The sequence below is a fragment of the Palaemon carinicauda genome, unplaced genomic scaffold (assembly GCF_036898095.1).
Source record: "Palaemon carinicauda isolate YSFRI2023 unplaced genomic scaffold, ASM3689809v2 scaffold72, whole genome shotgun sequence".
Taxonomy (NCBI): domain Eukaryota; kingdom Metazoa; phylum Arthropoda; class Malacostraca; order Decapoda; family Palaemonidae; genus Palaemon; species Palaemon carinicauda.
This window is the reverse complement of record NW_027172005.1, coordinates 142954-160000: the sequence shown is the minus strand read 5'-3', so window position 1 is coordinate 160000 and position 17047 is coordinate 142954. Positions and strand designations below refer to the sequence as shown.

The 17047-nt window shown below is 35.7% G+C and overlaps 1 protein-coding gene across 1 annotated transcript in view; it reads left to right on the top strand.

Moving 5' to 3' along the window:
• LOC137637415 (uncharacterized) overlaps positions 1–1523 on the top strand; it is an 11453-nt gene extending 9930 nt beyond the window's left edge. The window contains exons 6-7 of the mRNA XM_068369614.1: positions 217–325; positions 1429–1523. Of these exons, the coding sequence (XP_068225715.1) occupies positions 217–325; positions 1429–1523 (204 nt within the window). The remainder of the gene's footprint in view (positions 1–216; positions 326–1428) is intronic.
• The last annotated feature ends 15524 nt before the right edge of the window (positions 1524–17047 follow it).

Below are 17047 nucleotides of genomic sequence, written 5' to 3'. Positions count from 1 at the left end.
GTGGCGCCACAGAGTCGCTAGTGTGCTCCCGGCCTTATGAGAAATTCTCGTTTAGATAATTTTGATAATAGTAATAAGAATATTCAATATGGTGATGATAATAATGATGACACTTAACAAATCAGAGATATGCTCACTATTAATGTCTAATGCTGACAAAGATATTGAATAGAAGAAAAAATAGTAGTATAAATTTCAACTTTTAATCCTAACCAGAGTGGAACAGGCAACGGACTGGGGTTAACTGCCTCCAACGACCCCAGACTCTTCGTGATCAGCAAGGAACTGGGCTCCCAGTCCTGCACAATCCGCCACAAGCAGACAGGTGAGTTCGTTTGAGTCAAGTGACCGAAGGGAAGCCTGAGGAATGCAATAATAAAGGCTGTTTTCAGATTGCCATTATGGAAATAGTAACAAATCTGATATATTGTGTGTAGGTTGGCCAGCGCACCAGCCACCCGTTGAGATACTATCGCTAGAGAGTTATGGGGTCCTTTGACTGGCCAGACAGTGCTACATTGGATCCATCTCTCTGGTTACTGCTCACTTTCCCTTTGCCTACACATCCATCGAATAGCCTGGCCTATTCTTTCCACATTCTCCTCTGTCCTCATCCACTTGACAACACTTATATTACCAAACAATTCATCTTTACTCAAGGGGTTAACTACTACACTAAAATCATTCAGTGGCTACTTTCCTCTTAGTAAGGGAAGCAGAGACTCTTTAGCTATGGTAAACAGCTCTTTTTAGGAGAATGACACTCCAAAATCAAACCATTGTTCTCCAATCTTGGAAAGTGCCATAGCTTCTGTACCATGGTCTTCCACTCTCTTGGGTTAGAGTTCTCTTGCTTGAGGGTACACTATTCTATCTTATTTCTCTTCCTCTGTTTTGTTTAATATTTTATAATCTATAACTGGAAGATCTATTTCAATATTGTTACTGTTTTTAATATATTTCATATTGCAAATCATTTCTCTCGTAGTTTATTTTCTTATTTACTTTCCTCACTGAGCTATTTTCCCTGTTATTATTATTATTATTATTATTATTATTATTATTATTATTACTATCCAAGCTACAACCCTAATTGGAAAAGCAAGATGCTATAAGCCCAGGGGCTCCAATAGGGAAAAATAGCCCAGTGAGGAAAGGAAATAAGGAAATAAATAACTGAAGAGAACAAATTAACAATAAATCATTCTAAAAAAAGTAATGTCAAAACAGACATGTCACATATAAACTATTAACAACGTCAAAAACAAATATGTCACATATATAAACTATAAAAAGACTCATGTCCGCCTGGTCAACAAAAAAGCATTTGCTCCAACTTTGAACTTTTGAAGTTATGCTTTTCCAAATAGGGTTTTATTTACCTAGTAATAATAAAACTAATAATTTTCGCATTATTTTATCTTACAGGATTATACCTGTGTGCCTCGAATAACAACAGCATCTCACTTTCCACTTCGGAGAATAGCACGTCTTTCGAAACATATCGATGTCATCATTCTTGACTGAAGACTTCAAAAGCAGTGTTGCCAGATGGGTTAGTCTAAATATCCCTAAAACCCATGATGAAAAATCCCCAAAACCACACAAAAATCCCCATTTCCAGAAATGTATTTTCTTCTGATCATGTATGTTTTACTAATATAAAAATGACTCACTATACTTCATGTAATTCTAAGTAAACTAATTGCAATAATATAAAGGTTTACTCATCTCTGTTTCTCCTTTATAGAAATATGTACAGAATATCGTCATCAGTCATTCAAAAATCTCCAAATCTAGGGATAAATTCCCAAATGTAGGGATAAATCCCCATATCTGGCACCACTGTTCAATAGAGATGCAGTAATTAGATAGATTCAGATACACATAAGCGTAGCCAGACAGCCAGCCAGAACCCGTTCAAGGCGTTAGGAAGGATAACTATCTCTTCCTGGTTTAATACCCCCAAAAGGACGTACTGGTACATTTCACAAAACTCATCCCTTTACCCCCATGGACGTACCGGTACGTCCTCGCAAAAAAATGCTATAAAAAATTTTTTTCTTCATATTTTTGATAATTTTTTGAGTAAATTCAAGCATTTTCCAAGAGAATGAGACCAACCTGATCTCTCTATGACAAAAATTAAGGCTGTTATGATGCAAAATGTGCTGGGAAAAAAATAACCCCCTGGGGGTTAAGGGTTGGAAATTTCCAAAGAGCCCGGGGGTAAAAGGGTTAATCAGCTGAAGTACCACACCCCTATATCAAGATTAAAAAATCATGTGAACAGATAAATTTATATACAAAATTGACTTGAATTATAGGCTACTTAAAAAAGGATTAACGAAACATTGTCCATGAGACTCAAAAAATAAAAGAATAAAAAAAATATTTGTACTGACGGAACAATAATTTACAAGTATCCTCTTTGATAAATATCAAAATTCATTTATAGTTCTCAATACTGCAATTATGGTACGCCTACTTGGCGAGCTCAAGTGTGGAAATCTTATAATTTTACTTGGTTATTTAAATAAATTCTACTAAAAGGCCTACTTGGCCAGTTCAAGTGTGGAAATCTTATTATTTTACTTGGTTATTTAAATAAATGCTACTTTGAGGAACATGGTAGAGTATTTATTCTTTTGAAAACCTAAATTTCATTCTAGAATGTCGGTAGGAATCAATGAATAACTGAATTTCTAGAAGAATTGGCACCCCAGAATTCAATAGGTTGACGAGTGTATGCCACGACTAGGCCTACCCAAAATGTTACGGTAGTAGGCTACCTTAAATCATAATCAAAATCTGTAATAAATTGAATTAAAATGTGTGATTATGCTAACATGGTGATGATGATTGTCCTACTCCAACTAAAATGTCTTAAAAAAAGTGTAATAACGATAAGTAAGTTCAGAGTTATACGGATAAACTCAATCGTGGATCTCATCATTTATTTATTTCCTTATTTCCTTTCCTCACTGGGATATTTTTCCCTATTGGGGCCCTTTGGCTTAAAGCATCTTGCTTTTCTAACTAGGGTTGTAGCTTAGCAAGTAATAATAATAATAATAATAATAATAATAATAATAATAATGTAAACAATTATAACTGATATTGAAAATTTTACATTTATAAGGCGTAAAAAAATCCCCCGAAGAAAAAATCCCCCGAAGAAAAAATCCCCCGAGGAAAAAATCTCCCATGGAAAAAATTCCCCCAGCAATAACACCCCGGAGGAAAAAATTCCCAGAAGATAAAATCCCCGAGAAAAAAATCCCCAAAAATCCTCCAAAGAAAAAATCCCCCGAAGAAAATATCCCCCGAGGAAAAAATCTCCCATGGAAAAAATTCCCCCAGCAATAACACCCCGGAGGAAAAAATTCCCAGAAGATAAAATCCCCAAAAATCCTCCAAAGAAAAAATCCCCCGAGGAAAAAATCTCTCATGGAAAAAATCCCTCCAGCAATAACACCCCGGAGGAAAAATCCCCCGAAGATAATATCCCAGAGGAAAAAATCCCCAAAAATCCCCGATGGAGAAAAATCCCCCGAGGAAAAAATCCTCCAAAGAAAAAATCCCCCGAGGAAAAAACCCTCCAAAGAAAAAATCCCCCGAAGAAAAATCCTCCAAAGAAAAAATCCCCGAAGAAAAAATCCCCCGAGGAAAAAATCCTCCAAAGAAAAAATCCCAGAAGAAAAAATCATCCGAGGAAAAAATCCTCCAAAGAAAAATGCCCCGAGAAAAAATCCCCGAAGAAAAAATCCCCCGAGGAAAAAATCCTCCAAAGAAAAAATTCCCCGAGGAAAAATCCCCCAAGGAAAAAATCCTCCAAAGAAAAAATCCCCCGAGGAAAAATCCCCCAAGGAAAAAATCCCCCAAGGAAAATATCCCCCATGAAAAAATCCCCCCCAGTAATAACACCCCGGAGGAAAAAATCCCCCAACACCAAATTTAAATGTATATATACAAGCAAATCTTTCAATAGGGAAATTAAAAGGAAATAAAATCGAAGAATATTGAGGGTTTAAAAGAGTAGATTGCTCATTTATGCAAACGGTTTCCTTTAAATACTTGAAAAAACTTTCATCTGGAGACTTTTAAACCAGGGGAAATAAAAACAAACTACTTCAGAATAGAACTTGTTTAAAACGTGAAATAACTCATCTTACGTTAAATACTTCAGTTAGGAAACTTTAAAACTCTCTCATTAGTTTTCTGTGTTATGGCTTCTTTTCCAGCCTTATCTTATCAGTCTGTTAGCAAAGATACTTCCAAGCGAACTCTTCGCCATATCTTACCACTGTATTTATGTCTGAAAATATATAGAATCATTAACCCAATGGAATTCATTAGCTCTAACAGAGGTGGAAGGAAAATAGTTTATGAAGGCTATGTTTATCTGAAACCAAAAAGGAATTGGCCAACAATATATCTTATGAGTGTGAATTACGGCGTTCGAGGTCACAAAGCAAAGCCAAAGTAAAAGTGAAAGACAATGAAGTACTCAGTAAATTGAATGAGCATACACATGGCCTAAATGTGAACCGAATAGAAAATATTAAAGCACTGCAAGACATGAAGAGAAGAGCTGGAGATATACAAGAGACTCCTCGACAAATGGATGAAAGATGAAAAGTATTTCAGCAAGTCTGCCGACATTAAGCCATTTGAGAAGAAACCTTCGACAGTGTAGACAACGAAGCCACAATTCACTTCCCGTGCCTCAAAAAACTGATGAGATGGTTAATTTAATGGAATTATGGTAGATTTTGAAAAAAAAAGGCTTTGATGAATAGCATCCTAATAGTATTTCCCTATACGGAAATCAAAGGGCGATTCTTCCACTGTAGCCAGAATATTTATCAAAGGGCGATTCTTCCACTTTAGCCAGAATATTTACAGAAAGATTAAGGATATACCAGATAAAGTAGCTGAAGCTTTTGAGGGCATTGCAGAATATTTACCTGAAGAAGCAAATGAGGTACTGGATTATTTTGAAGATGCTTATATTGGCAGACCAACTCAAAGCTTCAGGAGACCCGCAAGATTTGACGTAAGTGTTTGGAATATATATTTTTATTTTCATTATTATTATTATTAAATGCTAAGCTACAACCCTAGTTGGAAAAGCAGGATGCTATAAGCCCAGGGGCCCCAACAGGGAAAATAGACCAGTGAGGAAAGGAAACAAGGAAAAATTAATTTTTTTTAAGAACAGTAACATTAAAATAAGTATTTCGTATATTATTATTATTATTATTATTATTATTACTATTATTATTATTATAATTACTTGCTAAGCTACAACCCTAGTTGGAAAAGCAGGATGCTATAAGTCCAGGGGCCCCAACAGGGAAAATAGCCCAGTGAGGAAAGGAAATAAGGAAAAATAAAATATTTTAGGAATAATAACAATATTCAAATAAATATTTCCTATTTAAACTATAAAAACTTTAACAGAACAAGAGGAAGAGAAACCAGATAGAATAGTGTGCCCGAGTGTACCCTCAAGCAAGAGAACTCTAACCCAAGGCAGTGTAAGACCATGGTACAGAGGCTATGGCACTATCCAAAACTAGAGAACAATGGTTTGATTTTGGAGTGTCCTCCTGGAAGAGCAATATTAAAATAAATATCTCCTATATAACCTATAAAAACTTTAACAGAACAAGAGGAAGAGAAACCAGATAGAATAGTGTGCCCGAGTGTACCCTCAAGCAAGAGAACTCTAACCCAAGGCAGTGGAAGACCATGGTACAGAGGCTATGGCACTATCCAAGACTAGAGAACAATGGTTTGATTTTGGAGTGTCCTCCTAGAAGAGCTGATTATTCAGGAATGAATAATGCAGTGGAAGGTTGGCATCGAAGTTTTGCTTTATTGGTTGTTTCCATTCTAACATTTGGACTTTCATACACTGTATATGATAAAAATAGGCTTTATAGGAAATTTATGTCACTCAGTTCCTTGCTGTTCATCCTCGAGTGCTGATGAAGCATATAAGAACACTGCTCTACGGATTAAAAATGTTATAGATGATTTGGAAAATCGTTCAATTGTAGTTTTTTTTTTTAAAGGAATAGCTTTTTAATCTTAGTTTCTAAATTAATAGTAATTGACAAACTCTTACTATTTATCTTTTAATCTTAGGTTTTGAATCATGCTTAATTACATTATAGATTATGTTGTCATTTTGTTTTATATCTCGACTTTTTTTTTTAATTTGTTGTATGAAAATATAATATATTACTTGAATGATATTTTAATTTGTTGTATGAAAATATAATATATTACTTGAATGATATTTTAATTTGTTGTATGAAAATATAATATATTACTTTAATGATATTTTAATTTGTTGTATGAAAATATAATATATTACTTTAATGATATTTTAATTTTTTGTATGAAAATATATATTACTTTAATGATATTTTAATTTGTTGTATGAAAATATAATATATTAATTAAATGATATTTTAATTTGTTTTATGAAAATATAATATATTACTTTAATGATATTTTAATTTGTTGTATGAAAATATATATTACTTTAATGATATTTTAATTTGTTGTATGAAAATATAATATATTACTTTAATGATATTTTAATTTGTTGTATGAAAATATAATATATTACTTTAATGATATTTTAATTTGTTGTATGAAAATATGATATATTATTTTAATGATATTTTAATTTGTTTTATGAAAATATAATATATTACTTTAATGATATTTTAATTTGTTGTATGAAAATATATATTACTTTAATGATATTTTAATTTGTTGTATGAAAATATTATATATAACTTTAATGATATTTTAATTTGTTGTATGAAAATATAATATATTACTTAAATGATATTTTAATTTGTTTTATGAAAATATAATATATTACTTTAATGATATTTTAATTTGTTGTATGAAAATATAATATATTACTTTAATGATATTTTAATTTGTTGTATGAAAATATAATATATTACTTTAATGATATTTTAATTTGTTGTATGAAAATATAATATATTATTTTAATGATTTTTTAATTTGTTGTATGAAAATATAATATATTACTTTAATGATATTTTAATTTGTTGTATGAAAATATAATATATTACTTTAATGATATTTTAATTTCTTGTATGAAAATATAATATATTACTTTAATGATATTTTAATTTGTTTTATGAAAATATAATATATTACTTTAATGATACTTTAATTTGTTGTATGAAAATATAATATATTACTTTAATGATATTTTAATTTGCTGTATGAAAATATAATATATTACTTTAATGATATTTTAATTTGTTGTATGAAAATATAATATATTACTTTAATGATATTTTAATTTGTTGTATGAAAATATAATATATTACTTTAATGATATTTTAATTTGTTTTATGAAAATATAATATATTACTTTAATGATATTTTAATTTGTTGTATGAAAATATGATATATTATTTTAATGATATTTTAATTTGTTTTATGAAAATATAATATATTACTTCAATGATATTTTAATTTGTTGTATGAAAATATATATTACTTTAATGATATTTTAATTTGTTGTATGAAAATATATATTACTTTAATGATATTTTAATTTGTTGTATGAAAATATTATATATTACTTGAATGATATTTTAATTTGTTGTATGAAAATATAATATATTACTTTAATGATATTTTAATTTGTTGTATGAAAATATAATATATTACTTTAATGATATTTTAATTTGTTGTATGAAAATATAATATATTACTTTAATGATATTTTAATTTGTTGTATGAAAATATAATATATTACTTGAATATTTTAATTTGTTGTATGAAAATATAATATATTACTTTAATGATATTTTAATTTGTTGTATGAAAATATAATATATTACTTTAATGATATTTTAATTTGTTGTATGAAAATATAATATATTACTTTAATGATACATGTTTTTATTTTTTACCTTACAGGGGGACTTTTTCCTGAGGGGAATTATTGCTGGGGGGATATTTTCCCTGGGGGATTTTTCCTCGGGGGGATATATTCCTAGAACCGTGTCATCAGTTTCATATTCAATATTTTCTAAGAAAGCATCATTCATATTTTTAACTGACACTGGTTCAATCACTCATCTACGATGATTCATCTCAATAGCGTCCGCTGATAACTCTATTTCAATGAAATTCTCGAGTTGCTTTCGATTCATCCTTTTGCCTTCACTGACATCATCAGCAAAGCCAAAGGGGCTTAGATGTGGCTTCCAAAGTTCGCATATCAAAAGCCTTCCCCTCATCTAAAGCTTCTGTTAATGATTCAATGAATTCAGTTGTAGATGCAGTATGTGCAATATTAGTATCTACTTTACCACTATCATCTTTAGCTGTCTCTTTCTTAACGACATCTATTGCATGGGCATTATTATTATTATTATTATTATTATTATTATTATTATTATTATTATTACTTGCTAAGCTACAACCCTAGTTGGAAAAGCAGGATGCTAGAAGCCCAGGGGCCCCAACAGGGAAAATAGCTCAATTAAGAAAGGAAACCAGGAAAAATAATATATCTTAAGAACAATGACATTTAAATAAATATTTCCTATATAAACTATGAAAACTTTAACAAAACTAGAAAAAGAGAAACCAGATAGAATAGTGGGCCCGAGTGTACCCTCAAGCAAGAGAACTCTAACCCAAGACAGTGGAAGACCATGGTACAGAGGCTATGGCACTACCCAAGACTAGAGAACAATGGTTTGATTTTGGAGTGTCCTTCTCCTAGAAGAGCTGCTTACCATAGCTAAAGAGTCTTTTACCCTTACCAAGAGGAAAGTAGCCAGTGAACAATTAGAGTACAGTAGTTAACCACTTGAGTGAAGAATTTTTGGTAATCTCAGTATTATCATGTGTATGAGGACAGAAGAGAATCTATAAAGAACATGCCAGATTATTCGGTTTATGTGTAGGCAAAGTGAAAATGAACCGTAACCAGAGAGAAGAATTCAATGTTGTACTGTCTGGTCAGTCAAAGGACCCCATAACTCTCTAGCAGTAGTATCCATTGGGTTAACCACAGCATTAAGTCTGACACATAATTTTCCAGTTTTACTCGGCTGCACAGCCTTGTTCAAATTATTTTTCTCCTGCGTTATCAGTCGCTACTATGCGAAGTGTCTCATTATTTGTTTCTCTTATATAACAGAAGAAACAATCAGATTTTACATAAAGTGTAATTGCGTATACTTGCTCCTGTATTTTTTTTCTTGGGATAATCTCCAAGTACGTTTTTTGTAGCTTATCATAAACTTGCTTATGGTAATCAACTGGTAACATCTTAAAGTTAAAAGTTGCGGGTTTTAGGTCTCCACTCAGACCATCTACATCATTCTGCTCGGGCGACCATAAGCCAGCAGGGACTATCACTTCTCTAACCTCCCCCTAGGCACCACCCTGGGGTACTCCCCCCCCCCCCCCCCCCCCGTAGAAGGTCACACAGTATCCACGTCCTGGTAGGGACGCGAACTCGGGCCCTCTGAAACAGAAGCCCGCGACGCTACCAACCTAGCTATCTTCTATGCCATTTACCATTTTTACCTTTTAAACTGTTTGCTGAAGCTTCTTCAGTTACAAAGTAACTTCTTATCAAACACAACTATTTAAAATATGGAAATAGAATTGCAAGGAGGAGGTGGGACTAGACGCCTGGTGGGAGGAGATCAAGAGGTAGACCAGGTAAACGCTGGAGGGATGGAATTGAAGAGATTCTGACAAAGAACAACATGCCAACAATTGAACAGCTGAGAAGAGAGGGAATTTTTGAAAACAGAATTGAATGGAGAAGACAACTGATTCCACTGACAGGCTGAAAGCCTACCTGGGAGTGGAAGTGAAGTGAAGTGAGGTGATTTAAAATATGTTGTACAAGTTTATTGAAACTACCGTCAGTTGGATTCACAACAAATGCCCCTGAAGACTGTGACTGAAGACACATAGAAAGCTATCTGAAGATGTTTTCTCTTCGGATCGGAGGCAATCTATAAGCAATTTTCATCAACTCAGTAACTGAAAAAATACATCTTTTCAAATTTTGTCATGAAAGCATTTTTTTAACAGATTCTTTTCAAGTTTTTAAAAATTGTGTGGCGGCAAGTTTCATTCTGCTGTTTCCTTCAGTATATGTAAGCATGGTATATGTCTCGTTTTCCTAGTTTCAGTCTCTAGAAAATGAATCAAAATGGTGATAGACTCAATAATATTCTTTTAAAATGTTTAAAATTTGCATAATTACCATACAATAACTGGACGAAGAAATTTTGAAATTTGAACTTTGACCTTTGAATCCAGTGACCTTTCCCGTTGACGTCACTGACCTCAACCTCTCAGATACATAGATCATCCTTGACCATTATTGCATACCCTTTTATTGGTGAACGTTTAGTAATAATACCTCTAAAAGCAATGTAGAAAAAAAAAATTCCTATATCATGATCAAGATTTCAGCTGCCAATATGGTTGCCATAATGGCTTCCAAACCAATCTATATTTGAGCTCATCATAATCTTAATTCGTTAATCACATTCCAATACAACACTTCTAGACCTCTGTATTATGACCTCTGCACCATCAGTAGAAGAAACTCTTTAGCTATGGTCAGCAGCTCTTCTAGGAGAAGGATACTCCAAAATCAAATCATTGTTCTCTAGTCTTGGGTAGTGTCATAGCCTCTGTACCATGGTCTTCCACTGTCTTGGATTAGAGTTCTCTTGCTTGAGGGTACACTCGGGCACACTATTCTATCTTATTTCTCTTCCTCTTGTTTTGTTAAAGTTTTTATAGTTTATTTAAAAAATATTTATTTCAATGTTGTTACGGTTCGTAAGATATATTTTCCCTTGATTCCTTTCCTCACTGGGCTATTTTCCCTGTTGGAGCCTCTGAGCTTATAGCATTCTGCTCTTCCAACTAGGGTTGTAGCCTAGCAAGTAATAATAATAATAATTATGCGGCCATCTTGATTTTGGCCTTCCTAACAGCCGTTGAGCTTATCACCCATCATATTCATAATCAGCACAAAAAACGAAAAAGAGACCTCTCCCATATTTGAATACTAAAAAACCCCCGGAGCCCATTTCTTAATACTTGCCCCAAGACTATGCGGAAATAAGGAAATTAAAAGAACAATAGGAGTGATTTTGAACTAGGAAATCCAAAGGTATAGTACTGACTATATTTTCAATAGCTCGTCCACAAATATATATAAGAAAATTCCCCAAAAATAAAAAGGGGTTTTTTTCCTCCAGGGGACGTTTTCCTCGAGGGATTTTTTCCTTCAGGGGACGTTTTCCTCGAGGGATTTTTTCCTTCAGGGGACGTTTTCCTCGAGCGATTTTTTCCTTCAGGGGACGTTTTCCACGAGGGATTTTTTCCTTCAGGGGACGTTTTCCACGAGGGATTTTTTCCTCCAGGGGACGTTTTCCACGAGGGATTTTTTCCTCCAGGGGACGTTTTCCTCGAGGGATTTTTTCCTCCAGGGGACATTTTCCTCGAGGGATTTTTTCCTTCAGGGGATGTTTTCCTCGAGGGATTTTTTCCTTCAGGGGACGTTTTCCTCGAGGGATTTTCTCATCCAGGGGACGTTTTCCTCGAGGGATTTTTTCCTTCAGGGGACGTTTTCCTCGAGGGATTTTCTCCAGGGGACGTTTTCCTCGAGGGATTTTTTCCTTCAGGGGACGTTTTCCTCGAGGGATTTTCTCCTTCAGGGGACGTTTTCCTCGAGGGATTTTTTCCTTCAGGGGACGTTTTCCTCGAGGGATTTTCTCCTTCAGGGGACGTTTTCCTCGAGGGATTTTTTCCTCCAGGGGACGTTTTCCTCGAGGGATTTTCTCCTTCAGGGGACGTTTTCCTCGAGGGATTTTTTCCTCCAGGGGACGTTTTCCTCGAGGGATTTTCTCATTCAGGGGACGTTTTCCCCGAGGGATTTTCTCCTCCAGGGGACGTTTTCCTCGAGGGATTTTTTCCTCCAGGGGACGTTTTCCTCGAGGGATTTTTTCCTCCAGGGGACGTTTTCCTCGAGGGATTTTTTCCTTCAGGGGACGTTTTCCTCTGGGGATATTTTCCTTCAAGGGACGTTTTCCTCGAGGGATTTTTTCCTTCAGGGGACGTTTTCCTCGAGGGATTTTTTCCTTCGGGGGACGTTTTCCTCGAGGGATTTTGTCCTTCGAGGGACGTTTTCCTCGAGGGATTTTTTCCTACGGGGGACGTTTTCCTCGAGGGATTTTTTCCTTCGGGGGACGTTTTCCTCGAGGGATTTTTTCCTTCGGGGGACGTTTTCCTCGAGGGATTTTTTCCTTCGGGGGACGTTTTCCTCGAGGGATTTTTTCCTTCGCGGGACGTTTTCCTCGAGGAATTTTTTCCTTCGGGGGACGTTTTCCTTGAGGGATTTTTTCCTGGCACTGATGACACAGACAAAGATTTAGCCAATCTAAATGAGGCAGCTGCCTTTTCACGAAGAATGAATAACGAATAGCAAACCTAGGTATTTTGAAGCTCATTGTCTCATGGCATGACGGAGTGTATTCCAGAGGAAGCATAAACGTTTTTTTTCAAATGGTGTAATAGGGATAAATGTGATCTATTCAAAAACAGGATGAGGTAAAAATGTCAAATCATTGCGAAAAAAAGTGAAGAGTTACTCAACTTTTAATGTCATCAAGTCACACAGATAAATAATTTAGACATTTGTGTAGTTCACTGTTCCACATCATGCGTGAAACCTCTCTTCAAGTGGCTGTTGGTCTGACAATAATAGACAGAATTAAATATCTTATTAAAAATGTTTCAAGGTCTGGATTGCTCTACTGATTATCCAATGGTTCCAAGACTGGAAATCCAGATCCCACCAAGCGTTCTTAAAAAGTTCCTGATTATCCAATGGTTCCAAGACTGGAGATCCAGATCCCACCAAGCGTTCTTAAAAAGATACTGATTATCCAATGGTTCCAAGACTGGAGATCCAGATCCCACCAAGCGTTCTTAAAAAGTTCCTGATTATCCAATGGTTCCAAGACTGGAGATCCAGATCCCACCAAGCGTTCTTAAAAAGATACTGATTATCCAATGGTTCCAAGACTGGAAATCCAGATCCCACCAAGCGTTCTTAAAAAGTTCCTGATTATCCAATGGTTCCAAGACTGGAGATCCAGATCCCACCAAGCGTTCTTAAAAAGTTCCTGATTATCCAATGGTTCCAAGACTGGAGATCCAGATCCCACCAAGCGTTCTTAAAAAGTTCCTGATTATCCAATGGTTCCAAGACTGGAGATCCAGATCCCACCAAGCGTTCTTAAAAAGATACTGATTATCCAATGGTTCCAAGACTGGAAATCCAGATCCCACCAAGCGTTCTTAAAAAGTTCCTGATTATCCAATGGTTCCAAGACTGGAGATCCAGATCCCACCAAGCGTTCTTAAAAAGATACTGATTATCCAATGGTTCCAAGACTGGAGATCCAGATCCCACCAAGCGTTCTTAAAAAGTTCCTGATTATCCAATGGTTCCAAGACTGGAGATCCAGATCCCACCAAGCGTTCTTAAAAAGTTCCTGATTATCCAATGGTTCCAAGACTGGAGATCCAGATCCCACCAAGCGTTCTTAAAAAGATACTGATTATCCAATGGTTCCAAGACTGGAGATCCAGATCCCACCAAGCGTTCTTAAAAAGTTCCTGATTATCCAATGGTTCCAAGACTGGAGATCCAGATCCCACCAAGCGTTCTTAAAAAGATACTGATTATCCAATGGTTCCAAGACTGGAGATCCAGATCCCACCAAGCGTTCTTAAAAAGTTCCTGATTATCCAATGGTTCCAAGACTGGAAATCCAGATCCCACCAAGCGTTCTTAAAAAGATACTGATTATCCAATGGTTCCAAGACTGGAGATCCAGATCCCACCAAGCGTTCTTAAAAAGTTCCTGATTATCCAATGGTTCCAAGACTGGAGATCCAGATCCCACCAAGCGTTCTTAAAAAGTTCCTGATTATCCAATGGTTCCAAGACTGGAGATCCAGATCCCACCAAGCGTTCTTAAAAAGATACTGATTATCCAATGGTTCCAAGACTGGAGATCCAGATCCCACCAAGCGTTCTTAAAAAGTTCCTGATTATCCAATGGTTCCAAGACTGGAGATCCAGATCCCACCAAGCGTTCTTAAAAAGATACTGATTATCCAATGGTTCCAAGACTGGAGATCCAGATCCCACCAAGCGTTCTTAAAAAGTTCCTGATTATCCAATGGTTCCAAGACTGGAGATCCAGATCCCACCAAGCGTTCTTAAAAAGATACTGATTATCCAATGGTTCCAAGACTGGAAATCCAGATCCCACCAAGCGTTCTTAAAAAGTTCCTGATTATCCAATGGTTCCAAGACTGGAGATCCAGATCCCACCAAGCGTTCTTAAAAATATACTGATTATCCAATGGTTCCAAGACTGGAGATCCAGATCCCACCAAGCGTTCTTAAAAAGTTCCTGATTATCCAATGGTTCCAAGACTGGAGATCCAGATCCCACCAAGCGTTCTTAAAAAGTTCCTGATTATCCAATGGTTCCAAGACTGGAAATCCAGATCCCACCAAGCATTCTTAAAATGTTCCTGATTATCCAATGGTTCCAAGACTGGAAATCCAGATCCCATCAAGCGTTCTTAAAAAGATACTGTTTATCCAATGGTTCCAAGACTGGAAATCCAGATCCCATCAAGCGTTCTTAAAAAGATACTGTTTATCCAATGGTTCCAAGACTGAAAAATCCAGATCCCACCAAGCGTTCTTAAAAAGTTCCTGATTATCCAATTGTTCCAAGACTGGAAATCCAGATCCCATCAAGCGTTCTTAAAAAGATACTGTTTATCCAATGGTTCCAAGACTGGAAATCCAGATCCCATCAAGCGTTCTTAAAAAGATACTGTTTATCCAATGGTTCCAAGACTGGAAATCCAGATCCCACCAAGCGTTCTTAAAAAGTTCCTGATTATCCAATGGTTCCAAGACTGGAAATCCAGATCCCACCAAGCGTTCTTAAAAAGATACTGATTATCCAATGGTTCCAAGACTGGAAATCCAGATCCCACCAAGCGTTCTTAAAAAGATACTGATTATCCAATGGTTCCAAGACTGGAAATCCAGATCCCACCAAGCGTTCTTAAAAAGATACTGTTTATCCAATGGTTCCAAGACTGGAAATCCAGATCCCACCAAGCGTTCTTAAAAAGATACTGATTATCCAATGGTTCCAAGACTGGAAATCCAGATCCCACCAAGCGTTCTTAAAAAGATACTGATTATCCAATGGTTCCAAGACTGGAAATCCAGATCCCACCAAGCGTTCTTAAAAAGATACTGATTATCCAATGGTTCCAAGACTGGAAATCCAGATCCCACCAAGCGTTCTTAAAAAGATACTGATTATCCAATGGTTCCAAGACTGGAAATCCAGATCCCACCAAGCGTTCTTAAAAAGATACTGATTATCCAATGGTTCCAAGACTGGAAATCCAGATCCCACCAAGCGTTCTTAAAAAGTTCCTGATTATCCAATGGTTCCAAGACTGGAAATCCAGATCCCATCAAGCGTTCTTAAAAAGATACTGTTTATCCAATGGTTCCAAGACTGGAAATCCAGATCCCACCAAGCGTTCTTAAAAAGTTCCTGATTATCCAATGGTTCCAAGACTGGAGATCCAGATCCCACCAAGCGTTCTTAAAAAGTTCCTGATTATCCAATGGTTCCAAGACTGGAAATCCAGATCCCACCAAGCGTTCTTAAAATGTTCTTGATTATCCAATGGTTCCAAGACTGGAAATCCAGATCCCACCAAGCGTTCTTAAAAAGATACTGATTATCCAATGGTTCCAAGACTGGAAATCCAGATCCCACCAAGCGTTCTTAAAAAGATACTGATTATCCAATGGTTCGAAGACTGGAAATCCAGATCCCACCAAGCGTTCTTAAAAAGATACTGATTATCCAATGGTTCCAAGACTGGAAATCCAGATCCCACCAAGCGTTCTTAAAAAGATACTGATTATCCAATGATTCCAAGACTGGAAATCCAGATCCCATCAAGCGTTCTTAAAAAGATACTGATTATCCAATGGTTCCAAGATTGGAAATCCAGATCCCATCAAGCGTTCTTAAAAAGATACTGATTATCCAATGGTTCCAAGACTGGAAATCCAGATCCCACCAAGCGTTCTTAAAAAGATACTGATTATCCAATGGTTCCAAGACTGGAAATCCAGATCCCATCAAGCGTTCTTAAAAAGATACTGATTATCCAATGGTTCCAAGACTGGAAATCTAGATCCCATCAAGCGTTCTTAAAAAGATACTGATTATCCAATGGTTCCAAGACTGGAAATCTAGATCCCATCAAGCGTTCTTAAAAAGATACTGATTATCCAATGGTTCCAAGACTGGAAATCCAGATCCCATCAAGTGTTTTTAAAAAGATAAGAGAAAACTCTGGAATATAAATGTCCCCAGATATTTTTCTAGGTAGATTCACACATTGCGCAGAAGACACTTTAGATTTTGTGAGGACACGGTGGATTTTAAAAGAACATTACAAGGCGCTGTTGTGACAATATGGCAGGTCAAGGAATAAAATGAGGATATTGTACCCCTTGCTTCGAACCCTTTGCATAAAAGGTTTTTATGAAATGCAAATGATGCTTTACCAGACATGGCTCCTTTTCATAAACCATCAGACTGGACAACTTGCTGCCCACAGCTACAGTTCACAAAAAGAAACCATATGGTTTAATATGATAAAAGCCTTTAGGTCATAGTGATAGCCATGAGCTCAACTTTCAGATTATCAATCCAGTAGTCACCTGGGGAGACCTTGGGTATGGTTGAAATGCTCATTCTATTACTTTAGCCTTGGCTTCTTCATAAATCTGATCTCATACTATCATTATGGCAACCAATTTGATTTTGGACCCTTTTACCCCCAGGCTATT